This window comes from Chiroxiphia lanceolata, chromosome Z, assembly GCF_009829145.1.
Source record: "Chiroxiphia lanceolata isolate bChiLan1 chromosome Z, bChiLan1.pri, whole genome shotgun sequence".
Taxonomy (NCBI): Eukaryota; Metazoa; Chordata; class Aves; order Passeriformes; family Pipridae; genus Chiroxiphia; species Chiroxiphia lanceolata.
Window position 1 is genome coordinate 31,220,145 of NC_045671.1, and position 15,394 is coordinate 31,235,538.

A 15,394-nucleotide genomic window follows, 5' to 3' on the forward strand; every position below is an offset into this window, starting at 1 on the left:
GGTCGGAAGGGACTTCTGGAGATCATCCAGTCTAATTTTCCTGCCAAGCTAGGGTCATCTGAAGCAGGTGACACAGGAACATGTCCAGGTGGGTTTGGAATGTCTCCAGAAAGGGACACTCCATGACCTCCCCAGGCAGCCTGTTCCAGTGCCCTGTCACCCTCAATACAAAGTTCTTCCTCATGTTAAGGTGGAACTTGTTGTGTTTTAGTTTATGGCCATTGCTCCTCATCCTGTCACTGGACACCACTGAAAAGAGTCTGCCACATCCTCCTGGCACCTGCCTTTGAGATATTTATATGCATTAATGAGATCCCCTCTCAGTCTTTTCTTCTCTAGACTAAACAGGCTGCCACAGTCTCTCCTTATAAGAGAGATGCTCCAGACCCCTAATCATCTTTAGCCCTCCACTGGACCCTCTCCAGTAGCTCTCTGTCTTCCTTGGATTTTCTTCCGAAATCTGCATATGTCTGTCTGATCTATACTGTAACTCCACAGTATAGATCACACAGTTATCACTCAGGCTAGCAGCATAAAACCACTAAATCATTTAGGCTGGAAAAGTCCTCTGAGATCAACAAGTCCAATCTGTGTCAAGTAAGAGTCTCTTTGCCTGGGCTATTGCAGAGCCTGGAAAAGACCTACTGTGACTGCAGAGTGGACAGGCAGGTAGGGAGCTGCCCAGGGCCACACACCACTGACTGGAGCCACTTCCCATGCTCTCCTCGGGGCCCTCCTGTGCCTTTGAGGGGTGGCACAGCACATTACTCCTGTCCCTCGGGTGACCTTGGGGATCCCTGCAGGATGCAGCACAGCCCCAACGGGGCTGTCAGAGCAGATCACAGAATCACAGAATGGGTCAGATTGGAAGGGACCACAGTGGGTCATCTGGGCCAACCTCCCTGCTCAAGCAGGGCCATAGAGCACATGGGACAAGATTGTATCCAGATGGTTCTTGAATATCTCCAATGATATATTCAAGGGAGACTCTACAGCCCCTCTGGGCAACCTGTTCCAGTGCGTGGTCACCTGCACGGTAAAGATCTTCCTCGTGTTCAGATGGAACTTCCTCTGCATCAGTTTCTGCCCGTTGCCAACGAGCAGAGCCCAGCTCCATTCTCTTGGAATAAACACGCCTCCTTTAGATATTTATACACACTGACGAGGTCTCCTCTCAGTCACCTCTTCGTCACCTGCTTCGTCGCCTCATCCCTCTCCCCCGCGCAACGCCGGACCTGCCCGCCCCGGGGGCGTTCCCCCTGCCGGGACGCCCCTTTTCCGCCCCCCTTCCCTTCCCATCTCCCGCTTCCCGCTGCCGGAAGTAGCGTCGCGCGCGGGGACTGCCGGGATTGGGCGGGCGGTGGAGCTGCGCGGGAGTGCCGCCATCGCCGCCGCTGATCGCGATGCCCGCGGCCACGAGCCCCGCGGCGCCGGCTGCGCAGGAGGCGCTGGAGGCGGCCGGTCGCATCATCGACCGGCAGATCCAGGACGACCGCTGCTACCCGGACCTGTCGGAGCTGCTGGCGGTACCGGCGCCCGGTGAGTGAGGGGGCTCCGCTCGGGTCCCACCGCCCCCGGAGCCCCCAGCCCCCAGGACCCTACCGGGCGGCGCTGCCCGGGCGGACACGCGCGCGGGTCGTGCTGGGGCCGGGCCGGGTCTAAGGGACGGCTCCGTCACAGCCTCGGTGCGCCGGTGGGAGCTGTGGGGGTGAGCCCTGCGGGGGCACTGGACTGGATCTACCTCGTCTCCCTCCAGAAGGTGAAGAAAACGGCGCTGGTTTTCTGTTCTGCCTATTGGGAATCTCGTGCAGGATGCTCTCGTGGTAACCCGTGCGCCCATCCCTAAGTTACAAGCAGCCTGGAAAGCTTTTCTTCGGCTTTAGTTTGTCTCTAGCTGTATGTCACACGTGGGTGTGATGTGAGGCATACGTCTTTTCAAACGTTTGTCTTCCTTAACACATCAGGGCAGCATTTCTCCATTAGTGCTGACTGTCTGGCAAAGTGGGCTGTGAAGAGGCACTCTAGAACTGTAGGTGTATAATTAATATACATCCAGGGGTGTCTGAATGCATACAAAGAGTATCTGTTTTCTGCTGTGGTGTGTATGGCCACATTGTAACTGCCCTGGCAGCATCACGGCTACACATCACGTAAAACAATGGGTGTACATGGGTGTTTTGATTTGGTACTGAGAGTACAGATCACCTTTTCTAGGTGAAGGAATATGCTCCTGGGTTCTTCTAGTATGTATCTGGCCATACAATGAATAAAGGGCTGAAAAGTGTCATGGAAAAAAAGGGGGTAAGGAGTAGGCTGGGGTCTAGGTGAGTTATTCTAACAGTTTGTCTGCAAATCTGTTTGCTCTTGTCTGATTTAAAGTTTAGATTTATTGTTCATGGTTCTACTTACAGAAATCTTTGTTCACATCTTGTGAGTAGTGGTATTTATATGTTTAATGTCTCTGTAGCATCAAGACATTTGATCATTTTTTATTCTTACTTGCAGGTAGCCCTACTGTTTCTGGTATGTCAGATATGGATTATCCTTTACAAGGACCAGGTTTGCTGTCAATACCTAATCTTCCAGAGATCAGCTCAGTCCGCAGAGTCCCACTTCCACCAGAGTTAGTGGAGCAGTTTGGACGTATCCTTATGAAAAAAAAATGTTAGATTATGTAAGCAGTAATATTAGAAACAAATTTCTTTTCCTCCATATTCTTCTTCCCCAATCTTCTTGACAGACTCCCAGTAAGAAAATTTTATGTTGTTCAGGTTCTCTTCATAGCACTCCAAATGGTAACAAGGTCCATTTGTGTAGAGTTCCTGGTGGAATTGGTTATTGTATGAAGAATTTCCAAGTATATGGTACACCGTTTCTGTACTACTGTATATTAATTAATAGGATTTTTTTTAAATGCTCCAAAGAGGATTTTGCTACCCAAAATGCATTTAATCCTTACATCAGCAGTGCTTTAGATATGCAGTGCAATTGTATGATGGGAGTATTTCCAGAGATCAGCAGAGCTTGGCTGACCATCGACAGTGACATCTTTATGTGGAACTATGAAGACGGGTATGTAGAGAACACATTCCTGATGATGTTTTATTTGTCCTATAGCAGAGTTAAGAGATTGCAGTGGTGGAAGATTGTTTACTGGCAGGACAGAGGTGTGCTGTTCAGTTTAACTGATCTTGATTCCTCTTAGACTTTACTAAAACCTTTGAATAATAAGTATTTAAAGATCTGTAAGAGTTAGTAATGTTGCTGCCAAATCATCTACAGATGAGAGAAAAGAAAATGGATTTTCTTGGGGTTAGACTAGCTAATATTCTAAAGTTACTGCAGTATTTACGCTGGAGCTTTGCTTGTGCCGAAAAAGTAGAAAAAAAATTATTCTAGTTGCCTAACTTTTGTAAGTAGGTTTAGTAAGTACTGAGATGCATGTACAGTGACCAGTCATTCCCACAATGGTGAGTAATACAGCATTAGTATTTCAAAGTATTGTTATTGAACCTTTCCTCCCTTGCTTCTTTTATGGATGCATAAAACTGAAAATAAGTTCATTGTATTTTCAAATGGCATTGATAAGTTTTTAGTTTGTGGGTTTGCTTCTTTATTTGCCTATATAGAAGGAACTCTTTTAGGAAGAATTGCTTTGTGTATAGTGTTGCATTCTAAGAAGATTGAAGTTCAGATAGCTCCTCTCTACATTTACATTGTGTCAGAGTAAAGAACAGTGCATGGTGTTAATGGTACATGGTGGGGAGGAAACTGGAAGTTTGTGCTTCAGATAGTTTTCATGGGGCAAAAAAACTCCCATGTAACTTCTTCCTCTTGATGTTAATCAGCATTGAGATGCTACATCATATAATTCACAGTATGAATTTACAAAATACAAAAATATAAAATACTGCAGTTGGCTTTCAAGTTTGAAATTCAACTACAGGGGCTTCAAGCAGCTCAAATGACTGTATAGTTTTGCTGTGAAACTTCTCTGTTATTCCGTTCTGCTGGACCTACTTTCACCGAAAGTGAAAGATGTAGATGGTTTCAGCGTGTTACACAAGTATTAGTCATTTTTAAATATAAACAATCTGATTTTATTTACTTTGTTATTATGTGATACTACATGACAAATTTTATGCAGGGGGTTTTTTTATCTGTTTGTTTGTTGACAGGGGAGATCTGGCTTATTTTGATGGCCTTAGTGAAACTATTCTTGCAGTGGGTCTTGTAAAGCCAAAGGCAGGTAAGGAATATATGACAGTGATTAGAATTAGGCAATACTGAACCTTCCATATATTTTTTTATATACTTTATATATGTGCATGTATATTTTATACTCTATATTAATAATCTAATGAAATATGCATTAATATAAAATAAAATGTCTTATTTTATACGTATCCGTATATATTAGCATGCATATGTATTAACGACTGGATGTGGCACTTAGTGCTATGGTTTAGTTGACAAGGTGTTCGGTCTCAAGGTTGGACTCAGTGATCCTGGAGTTCTTTTGTAGCCTGAGTGATTCTATGATATGTGAAAATCTGTGGTTTGTGTATGTGTATATATGTACACACAAGAGACATCAGTTTTAGAAACATTATGAAATTAATTACAAGCCAAAAATAATATAGTATTAGCTATAACTGGTTTATTACTGCTAACTGTATATCTTAAATATAGTATGGTTCACCAGTTATTTATGCTGATAAGCTTGCCTTTTTTTTTTTCTTTGTCACATCATGCTCCAACATTTATATGGCTCATAAATTTACACATTCAAGGAGTAACTTCTATGGGATCCTAGTTTCTAGCCCTCCCTGTTATATTGGTAGCTACTGCCTAAATAACACTGAAGTCAAAGTTGAATTGGTGAGAGGGTTGAGTTTAAAAGAAGTATGTTTGTAAGAAATATGTCGTTTTAAAGATCTTGTATTTCATGAACTGCTGGCTGAATATTCCTTTCAAATTCTAGATTTTCACACATCTTTAGGTTTTACATATGATTGTTCCCTCTAATCAGTTGATATGGCTTTCTAGTGGATACATTGGCTACATCATGTGATCTCAGGGCAGGCTGCAAACTAAATTTTCTTTTCTTCCTTTATTTAGGTATCTTCCAGCCTCACGTACGACACTTACTTGTTCTGGCTACACCAGTGGACATTGTGATTTTAGGGCTTCATTGTTCTAATATACAACCAGGTAATTCTCTCTTCTCCACTCTTTCCAGTTGTGTATTAACAAATACACATGGCAACTTTATTAGTAGCCATTCAAAAAATAAAACCAAACCCCAAACATGTGCTAAGTCCCTTGTAACACAATCTTTAAATTGTGTTACAAACAGGGGAAGTAATTTTTATGGTGTGTGCACTTGCTGGATTATGAACTTCATGAGAAGCATTGAGTTTTGTTACTCACCTAGTTAACATAAAAAGAGCTTTTGAAATAGGTAATCCTGTTAATTAAACAGCATGTTGGAGAGGGAGAGAAGAAATGAGCATGAATCTTGAAACTAGTGAATACAGTTTATTAACTTTGTTGGCATTTCCTACCACAAATTTCCTGCCAATTTTTTCTACCACAAAAATTGAGAACCTGATTTTTTATGCCATATATATTAATCGAGAGAAAAAATCGTTTGGAAAAAGTAACTTTTTGCTTTTTTAATACTGTGTTGGTGTGAAAGAGATAATATGTAAAAACCTGTGTTTTGGACTTGTTGCAATTTAGAGGAGGTGGCAATGTATAGAAATGAAAAACATTGCATTTCCTTACTTGGGAACTTACACAGAATGTTTAATTTCTTAAAAAACAGGATTTGTTCCTCTGCAGTTCACTTTGGACAAAAGCTATTCCAGAATGTGTTTACTAATTTTGAAATATGGTGTGATTTTTTTGTGCTTTCTGAAATGTTTCTTGTCACGGATCTGTAATATTTATTAGAACAGCTTAAAATCTAAAGAGATTTTATTTGTTTGTTTATCTAAGGTACTGGATCACTCAATGACAGCATGTCTGGAGGAATGCAGTTGCTACCAGATCCTCTGTATTCACTCCCTACCGACAATACCTACATCCTGGCAATTACCTCCAGTGATAACGGGCGCATCTTTTTGGCTGGAAAAGATGGCTGCTTATATGAAGTAGCATACCAGGTATGGTGTCTGGTACCTGACTGTGGGTTTTACACACAGGAGTTTTTCATTGTTTCATTGTTTTGGGATATAAGCAATAGGAATTCTAGAAGGTGTCAAGTTTGCAATCTTTTTGCTTCTATAATTGTGTTACGTGGCTTGGTTGCACAGCAGCTCTGATATCTTAATGTAGATGCGTTTTGTTTAAAGAAGCAGTAGTTACATAGGGAGTAACAGTGCAGTCTTAGTCAACTTAAAATCAAATTGTGACATATGCACAATTTTTTATGCAAAATTTTCCTTTTAATGGTCACTTTTTTTCTTTCAATTGAATAATACATACTTGTCAAATTAAATCAAAGTAGTTAGATTTTTACTTGTTTTCATACTTATCCTGTAAACAACTTTTTTAATATTGCTACTAGTTTGGAATTGTTTTGCTTTTTTCTTTCAATGCTGTATTTGTTTTAAATTGTAGGCTGAAGCAGGCTGGTTTAGTCAGCGCTGTAGAAAAATAAACCATTCAAAGAGTGTGCTGTCTTTCCTTGTTCCTTCATTGCTACAGTTCACATTCTCAGAGGATGGTAAGTACTGATTTTAAAGGCTTAGCCAATATTTTGATGTAACCTTTTAAAATTATACTACCAAGAAATCAGACTGAATAGTTTGCTTACTCAGAGCATTGAGTTATTGCCAATGAAACTTGCAGTGATTATTATGAAAGAATTTTGTAGTTGTATACAGATTGTTTGTGTGTCTAATTCAGGATCTAGATAGCAAAGCCTGAAAAATTTGGCATTTCAGGCTACAGTTAGTGATCTGTATCACAAAACTAATATGTGCTTAATGGGATCAGCGTGGGGATCAGTGCGAACACTAAGAAGCTGTAAGTGAATAATCTTACCCTGTTTTACTGCTTAGTGAAAAATTAGACAATTTTTTTTTTTTTTTAGAGTACTAACAATTGTGTGAAGTTGATTGCTGTTTTAAATCACTTCCAGTGGGAGTCCTGTGTGAGACTGCAGTTTTTGTTAAATTACAATTCATTATATTTTAGGTATTCTAAACTTGTTTTCACCAAATCCAGTGTTAATTTTCTGGTTCTCCCTTTTCCCTATCCTCCCTAGATCCTGTAGTTCAAATTGCCGTTGACAACTCTCGAAATATCTTGTACACCCGCTCCGAAAAAGGAGTCCTGCAAGTATGTGACTTCTTATGACTGTGGCTGTGTTGCTAATGTGTATAATAACGTGTATATAACTTTTTAAGTTTTCCTTAATACCTGAGAATTGCCTGTAGGTATATCAGGACATTATTTCTGTTGATCTTTTTCTAACAAAGTGTGTGCTAAAGACTTAAAGTACTTCTAAGGAAAGAGTAACCTCAATTGTATGGAAACATGAGTATAAAATAAAAATGCAGTGTGAGTTTCTGCTTGGTAAGTGAGGCTGTATTTATTAATTCATTCTTAAATCAGTAAGCTGTATTATTGAATTGCAGGTTTACGATTTGGGGCAAGATGGTCAAGGAATGACCAGGGTTACTTCTCTTTCACAAAATGCTATAGTTTCTGCTGCAGGGATCATTGCCAGGTATGTTCATGACAATTGTAATGTAAGAGGCTTCCTATAAGGCCAGTAGTTTCATATTACCGTTTTGAAGAATGTGGTTTGCATGTTTCTTTGGATTGAAAGTGTATGGGATTTTTTTGTTTTGTTTTTCAGAACAATAGATCGTTCTGTATTTAAGCCTATTATTCAAATAGCAGTAATTGAAAATTCTGAATCCATAGACTGTCAACTACTAGCAATCACCCATGCAGGTAAAAAAGCAGTGCTAATTCCCCTCTGTTTAAACTAATAAACAGTATCTGCACAGTGTAGCAAATTTGTGACCTGTTTCTATCTTTTTTTCAGGTGTCCGACTGTATTTTAGTACTTCACAATTTAAGCATCCAACAGCTCGTCCTTCCATGTTAACTTTGGTTCATGTCCGTTTGCCACCTGGATTTTCAGCTTCCTCTAATGTAGAGAAGCCGTCAAAGGTTCACAGAGCTCTTTATAGCAAAGGTAAATGGTGGAACATGGCTTAAATGAAATTAATTTTTGGGGGGGTGACAGTCACTGTTGCACTGTTTTTGCATTGGGGAGCTTGAAGCAGTGGGAATAACTGAAAGCTCTAAGTGTGGCCCTTACAAGGTACTGAACAGCTGCCAGATGGTTCCAGCTTTATGCCATTTCTGATGGTAGGCTCAATTTTTAAAAGTGCTGCAGAAATGCAGGGGGCAAATATCTCTATATTGCTGACCCCTTTCGTCATATGTACTGATTTTTTGCTTTGAAGTCATTTCTGGATGTTTTCTTATCCATCTGCAAAACTCTCTTTTTTGAGGCATGTTCTACCCATTTTAGGCTCACTTTTATTTGCATTTTAGATAGGAGGTGGTGTTAAAAGTGACCTTCTGAAGAACCTTATGATGTACAAACTCAGGAGATATTATTTGCTGCTCAATTTGTATGATAACGACTTACAGATTGATTTTTGCTAGTTTAAGAATGGATTAATGAGTTTTGAATTTTATGGATGATTATTACTTCTAATACTGTTCTAACAGACTAATACTGTCTTCTAATAGACTTACTGTTGCTCTTCTTGCTAGGGGTCCTGTTGATGGCAGCTTCAGAAAATGAGGATAATGACATCCTGTGGTGTGTCAATCATGATTCTTTTCCTTTTCAAAAGCCAATGATGGAAACACAGGTATAAATCTATCTTCTATAGGTTTTTGATGAAATCTCGGTATTATTTTTTTCTTTTCTAATAACAGATGCTTGAATAATACTGTCTGCAAGAAGTGTGTAATTCACAGAAAATTTCCGCGAATTAGAAAGCTACTAATCAATAATGCTTCAAAGAAAAAAGATAGTTGGCCGTTCTGTGAATGAGTCTCTCAGTAGACATCCCTAGTTCGGACATACTTTTCTAGCTTAATGCAAGCTATGTATCAAAAAGAATTACCTTAACTTCTAAGACTTGACTTAGAGTTAATATATTTGAAAATACTGTTGTCTATAGCATGCTACGTATTCTGCACAAGCACGGGAAACCATGTTCCACAACCCTTAGAGGTTTTTGTTGATGAGGATAAAATTTGGTAAAGATTGTTTAAAATGTAGGTGCTAGAAACTTCAGGATTCTTTACTTAAACTGATACGCCATATCTTCATTAAATTTCACATATGATTAATCTCTAATTATTTTATAGGAATTTTTCTCTGATTTTCTTTCTCTTAATTGTTACATAAGTGGGTTTGTAAGAGGGCCCTGGAGAAGCTAATTTGCCTTATGTTTTGGTTCAGGGAGAACATTTCATATATTCCATCTCTGAAAGAAGTTTCAAGTCTACTGAAGTAGAGGAGTGACATGTCAAAAATAGTGTTTCTTGAAAGAGTAGTGGAGTTGGAGTGAATGGGGGGACTGTATAAGCTAAAAGTTTCAAAGTCAGGTTTTGGCTTTTCTTCTGTTTTAATTAATAAATTACAAAGGAGTTTTATAATTACTCCAGACCCCTTCCCTGCAAAAACCTAGGTATAAATATCCCAAGTGCTGACATCTCTTTTTTCCCAAGGCATCTGACAGTGACAGATGGGTAGGTTTTCTGAACAAAACTGCAGCCTGTTCTTGAGCAACAGTTCTTCCTTCGTAGCATACATAGTTTTCTGCAATGTCTTCACCAGTGTATGTCTCTTCTTGAGTTATATTTAAAGTACTCCTGCCAGCTGTGAAAGTCTTGTAAACCTTTGTGATTCAGTTACAGGTTATTTTGATTCTTTAAGAAATAATTTAAGTTCATGATACCTGTGGTACTTACTTCTGATATGGTTAGCAGATGGTTGGTGTTTATGTTGTAGCAGCCTTACTTTGCAAGTTGTTTTACATTTAAATGTAAAACACTAACCCTGTCTCCCAAAAGAAGCAGTATATTACTCCCTTTCTCCTAAAACCAGCAGTATATATACAGCTGTAAATTTGGTGGTAACCTTCTGTTAGACAATACAATATCTTGCATATTTTCCCTGGGTTTTCTGGTGTCAAGAACAGAATCTATTCTGTGTAATTTAAATGATAAATAGTAAAATATTACCATGGGTGTGCAAAATCCATGACTGTTACCAAACTTTGGATATTATCTATCTATTGTTCAGATGACCACCCGTGTTGATGGACATTCCTGGGCTCTTTCTGCTATTGATGACTTTAAAGTTCAGAAGATTGTAACACCACTAAATAAAGACATTATTCCGATAACTGACTCACCTGTTGTTGTGCAGCAACACATGCTGCCACCTAAGAAGTTTGTTCTGCTTTCGGCCCAGGTGAGTATTATGTTGCTTGATGTAGGTAATCAGAAGAATAAGTATAAAGTTGGACAACTCATCTAAACCTATACATTCATCTTAGATATGTTTTAAGGATTGTGTTATGGACATGAAAATGAATAAGGAAGAAGATTGCTACAACCATCTTTACCTGTTTTAAATTTACTCAAAGTTTTTAGGCCTGCTTCTCTTGTACGGTGTATTAATAAAGTTGTTGGTCTCCAGAAAACCCATGTAGATACAAATCATCCGGGAAGTTCTTTTAACCATGGTTATGCTTTTGATTATATGACATTGAAATAGTCGCTGGCTGCCTAGGAAATATAGTTCAAGTAAATATTGTTGGCAATTGAAATTTGAATAAATAATTTCTTATTTGTCATAGAAAAAGTCCCAAAAAGCTTAGAGTGGGTTTTAAAAAACAAAACCCACAAAAGTAAAGAAGCTAACTTCTGTACTTTTCTATTCTGGTTATATTTAGCAATATTTTAGACACTTAATATCTTGACCAATAGGCCATTTAAAAAAGAAAATGTTTAAATATTAATGTCTTGCAACTTTTAGACCCGCAAGTTGCATTTGTTTAATAGCAGCTGTTTTGTGAAGGGCATTAGCTGAATCCTTTCCAGTAGTTAGGAGCCATTATTGGATGCAGGTAAGGTGATTGAATGTAAAATCTTACCGTGCCCTGAAGTCTTCAGGCATTTTTTTTTTTCCAGGCAGTTCTAAGGGTTTACAAGATACATAAAGCCTTTCTTTTCTGCATATACATGCTACATGTTTATATTCGTCTTGGGCTAAAACCAGCAAAATAAGAAGACTGTGAAGAGTTTATAGCCATTGCAGTATTTTGCCTGCCTTTCCTAGACTCGCTAGTCAAACTGGACTTCAGGCACCAGTTATGTTTTGATCCAGTGGAGGAAAACTCAGAATGCTAAATATAACATCGCTGGGAGGCATGTTGGAATGAGCAGAGTAAAGACAGCTTTTTTCTAACTTGCTTTGCCTTATTTTTAGGGAAGCTTTATGTTTCATAAACTCAGACCTGTCGACCAGCTGCGGCATCTGCTTGTTAGTAATATAGGTGGAGATGGAGAAGAGATTGAAAGATTTTTCAAGTTGCATCAGGTAAGAAGAGCTTTTGACATGTTATGGAAGATTTGCTATATTTATCTAAATCACTTTCTTTAGCATCTTTTTGTTGTTGCTGTAAACTTTTAGTCAACACTTCATTTACCAATTAGAGTAGTAGCTTTTCCTTTTCCATTGTCTACATAAAACTAAATTGCATAATGAGAAATAACTTCTCATTTTATGGTATCTAAAAATTAAAGTTTCCCTGAAATTCTTATATGTCTGGCATGCAGAAGTATAATGCCATTCTTAGTTTAGAAGAGAAGGTCGTCTAAGAGCAGGAGTAGAAGATTTTCTAAAAAAAGTTGAATTCCTACCGCTACAAGTTTTTACATTTTAAGGCCAGTAGAAATGTGTATAATTGGTTTGGGTGTTTTTGTTTAAGGCAAACAACAACAAGCTCAGTTACTGAGCAAGTGTAACTTCTATACATTTCTTATCTACTTGATATAAGACACCACACTAACAGTATAGTATGCTCTAGGAGGATCAGGCCTGTGCCACTTGCCTTATTTTGGCCTGTTCTAATGCTGCATATGATAGAGAAGTGTCTGCCTGGGCTACTCGAGCATTCTTCAGGTAAGTTTCAATTCTGTATGTTGTTCTGAATATTATGCTCAGGATCACCACAGCCACTTGTACAGGATTTTTAACCTGCTACATGAGTGAGCCTAGTTTTACAAGGAGTGTAGATTGTTAAATCTGGTAGAATTTCCCTTTGCACTAATTTAGGGCTCATCAACAAAGGAAGCTTTCTGTAATGGTGATTTCTTGTTAGTTCCCCTCTTGGATGTTTGTATTCTATGTGCAGAGGAGACTATTGAAAATGTTGTTTAGTCTGCTTGAAATGCACTTTACATATATTTCACAGTATCTCAATTGATAGAAGTGTAGAGTGTAGTAATATCTTTAATGAGACCAACTCAGGCAGCTGGAAAAAGACAAGGTTTTTTAATTTTGTAGGGGTTTGGTCAGGTTTTTTTGTATGGTTTGGTGTTTTATTCTTAACATATTGTAGTTTTTGCTGTTCACCATTGCACTAAGAAAATTTGGTGCTGTTCAGGGCCTGGTGGCTTTTGGTCATATGTGTTGGTTTTTTCTTTTTTTGGCGGTGCATGTCTTTTTGTGGGGCGGGCAGATGGTTCTTTGAGTGGGGCATTTCAGTTATTATTTTTCAGGGTTTGGGTTTTTGGGGGGATTTTTTGTTGGTTTGGTTCAGGGGTTTTTTTCAGTACAATTTAGGTGACAAAGTATGGGCTTCCATTCTGGAGGATGAATTTGTAATTCATGTATCTTAAGTACTGATTATCCTTGATCTCATGCAGATAGATGTATTTTCATCTGCTAAATCTCTCTCATCTTTTAGTTTAAAACCGTTTCTTCTTGTCTTGCCACTATTTATCCTTGTAAAAAAATGCTCCATGTTGTGGGTCTCTTGGGTGTCCTCACAAGGTGTGTAGCCAGGAGTTAGGAAAAAAAAAAGTTTGGGGTGTTTGGTTTGGGGTGTTTTTTGTTGTTGATTCTTTGAGTGAGGGGATGATATATTGTGGATGATAGCTATCAAGGGCAAGCATGGGTCTTCTCAGCTCTGCCTTTCTTTCTGCTTTCCGGTAGCAGCAAACCTTGAAAAGATACTAATGCATAAGCCTGATTTTGAGAACTGGTAAATTTCTCTTTAAGGCTATGCTGCGATTTTTATTCCCAATTTTAAAAGTACCCCAAAATTGCTGTTAAACACATGAGAATTGAATGGGCTGTGTATGACGCTAGGAATTTTTGGTTTTGCATGTAAACTTTAGGTATGGTGGAGAAGCACAAATGAGATTTCCGTCAGCTCTGCCTCCTCCAAGTAACGTTGGACCTATTCTGGGTTCTCCAATTCCTGCCGGTATGTAGCATTTCATGGGTTTGGGCAGATTTTTCTTCTTTACGTATGTGTTTTGTCTTCTCACAAGTACCTGTGTTCTTTTTGTTTGAAATAGACTTCGTTTTTTCACTCACTGGTTAGTTAATGACAGGAGTTTTTTCTATTTCTCTTGAGTGAGTTTTGGGCTTAGTGAGGGGGTCATGTTATCTCAAACTGTCTCCACATTGCATATAATCTGTTGAGATACTGTGCAGAAGGTATACTTCTGCACGTTTGTTGCTGCCAGAGTCATTTCAGCAGCCAGAGAACAACTTATCAGTAGTGTAGTTCAAACTTTACAAAGCGTAATTGGTTGCTGTGTATCATCCTGGAGTGTCATTGTCATACCTCTGCAGATACTGTTTATGAGAAAGGAGAACTTTTGATCAAGAAGTAAGATAGTTGTTTGGAGTGATTTCTCCCTGTAAATGCTCTAGCTTCAACATTTGGTTTCTGCTTCAGTCTTCAGTCCCTCTGACAAATGAGTAAAGTGACTATTGTTTCTCCTCAGAACTTTATGCTTATTGGAGTAGAGGCCTTTTTGTATTCTCAAATTCACTTAAATTTCTACAGTTGCTTTGGAAAGTGTCCCTTAATGTGTGTTTACTCCAGATTTTCAGGGGTTTTAAAAAAAAAAAACATAATGATGAATTTGAAACTCTGAATTACTGAATTAAATTAATTATTATTTTTTTATCAAGAACTTACTAATGTAGAAGATCCTCTACCCTTATCTGACGTGTGGCATTCGGTTTTACACAACAAACTTGGGAAATAAACTTGTTTGCCTGAAACGCAAAGAAGTTCCATATCAGTACCATTTTTTACATACATCCAAATTCCTAAGTATTGGACAAAGATATGCTGAACTGGGGTGAAGTTTTGGAAAAACAGTTGACCATGTTTTTCAGAATTCTTAACTGCTATTTAAACACTAAGAAGAGTGGCTGTTTTTAATGGATCAGTGACATCACTTTCCAAGCTTTATGGTGTAGAACAGTAGCAGTGTGGGCAGAGCTGAGGCAAGGCATAAAAATGCAAAATTAAATCTGAGTTGGAGAGAACAGCAGCTATAGGGAGAACAGGTGCTAGGAGGAAACTGAGAATGAAAGTAAGGTGTGGGGGAAATTACAGGAATCTCTGTAATCAATAAAGGGATTCATTTTACAAGTAAATGTATTTTTCCCGAGTCTAAATGTTTGGATATTTTTATCATATTCTGTCATATATGCCTCTTTCAAACATAGTATCAAAGCACGTTTCCATTTTGCTTCAGTAACAGGTCCAGGTGGAAGATGGCACCATTCTTCTGCTACTACTTTCTCGGTTTGCTCAAAGGGTAGAGAATTGTCATGTGAAATTAAGATTCTTATATTGTGGATGTCCCATGTGGTGGGTCAGACAGTGCTGACAGAAATTCGTTAAAACACCTCATAATTTTGCATGTGACACTACATTGCAATAACAGTAGCATTCAAAGGCACCTTTAACTTGGTTCCATCTTTTTCGCACTGTTGAAAGTCTAATCATGCATTTGCATGCTGCTTTTCTGCAAATTTGTGCTTTGCTTAGCACATATAATGTGCTCTGAGAATGCATTGGCACCATATTATTTTCTGTGATATTGTGTGTTGCCAAGTTGAGAGAACTGCAGTGAATTAGGCAAGAACTGTTTTATAAAAGCCAGACTTTCAGAGTGCCAGTTTTCTGGCCTTTTCTGTGATAGATCACCTTACTTGCTACTGGTACATGGACATTTTTGTTCACATGTGTTTTGGTTTGATGATGGCACGTTCCTCATATTTTGGGGACTTAAGTTAGGTATT

The 15,394-nt window shown here is 38.6% G+C and overlaps 1 protein-coding gene across 2 annotated transcripts in view; it reads left to right on the forward strand.

The window, feature by feature from the left end:
- Nucleotides 1-1,351: 1,351 nt before the first annotated feature.
- Nucleotides 1,352-15,394, forward strand: part of NUP155 (nucleoporin 155) — a 29,622-nt gene continuing 15,579 nt past the window's right edge. Inside the window, exons 1-17 of one of the 2 annotated variants that reach the window (XM_032675238.1) lie at nucleotides 1,401-1,539; nucleotides 2,506-2,643; nucleotides 2,976-3,072; nucleotides 4,179-4,249; nucleotides 5,122-5,214; nucleotides 6,004-6,170; nucleotides 6,628-6,733; nucleotides 7,277-7,350; nucleotides 7,650-7,741; nucleotides 7,874-7,971; nucleotides 8,066-8,218; nucleotides 8,809-8,909; nucleotides 10,355-10,525; nucleotides 11,546-11,656; nucleotides 12,147-12,241; nucleotides 13,462-13,550; nucleotides 14,845-14,907. In XM_032675238.1, the coding sequence (XP_032531129.1) occupies nucleotides 1,404-1,539; nucleotides 2,506-2,643; nucleotides 2,976-3,072; nucleotides 4,179-4,249; nucleotides 5,122-5,214; nucleotides 6,004-6,170; nucleotides 6,628-6,733; nucleotides 7,277-7,350; nucleotides 7,650-7,741; nucleotides 7,874-7,971; nucleotides 8,066-8,218; nucleotides 8,809-8,909; nucleotides 10,355-10,525; nucleotides 11,546-11,656; nucleotides 12,147-12,241; nucleotides 13,462-13,550; nucleotides 14,845-14,907 (1,855 nt within the window). In that variant the 5' untranslated portion in view covers nucleotides 1,401-1,403. Of the gene's footprint in view, nucleotides 1,540-2,505; nucleotides 2,644-2,975; nucleotides 3,073-4,178; nucleotides 4,250-5,121; nucleotides 5,215-6,003; nucleotides 6,171-6,627; nucleotides 6,734-7,276; nucleotides 7,351-7,649; nucleotides 7,742-7,873; nucleotides 7,972-8,065; nucleotides 8,219-8,808; nucleotides 8,910-10,354; nucleotides 10,526-11,545; nucleotides 11,657-12,146; nucleotides 12,242-13,461; nucleotides 13,551-14,844; nucleotides 14,908-15,394 lie in introns of both variants that reach the window. The other variant, XM_032675239.1, reaches the window with a different exon arrangement.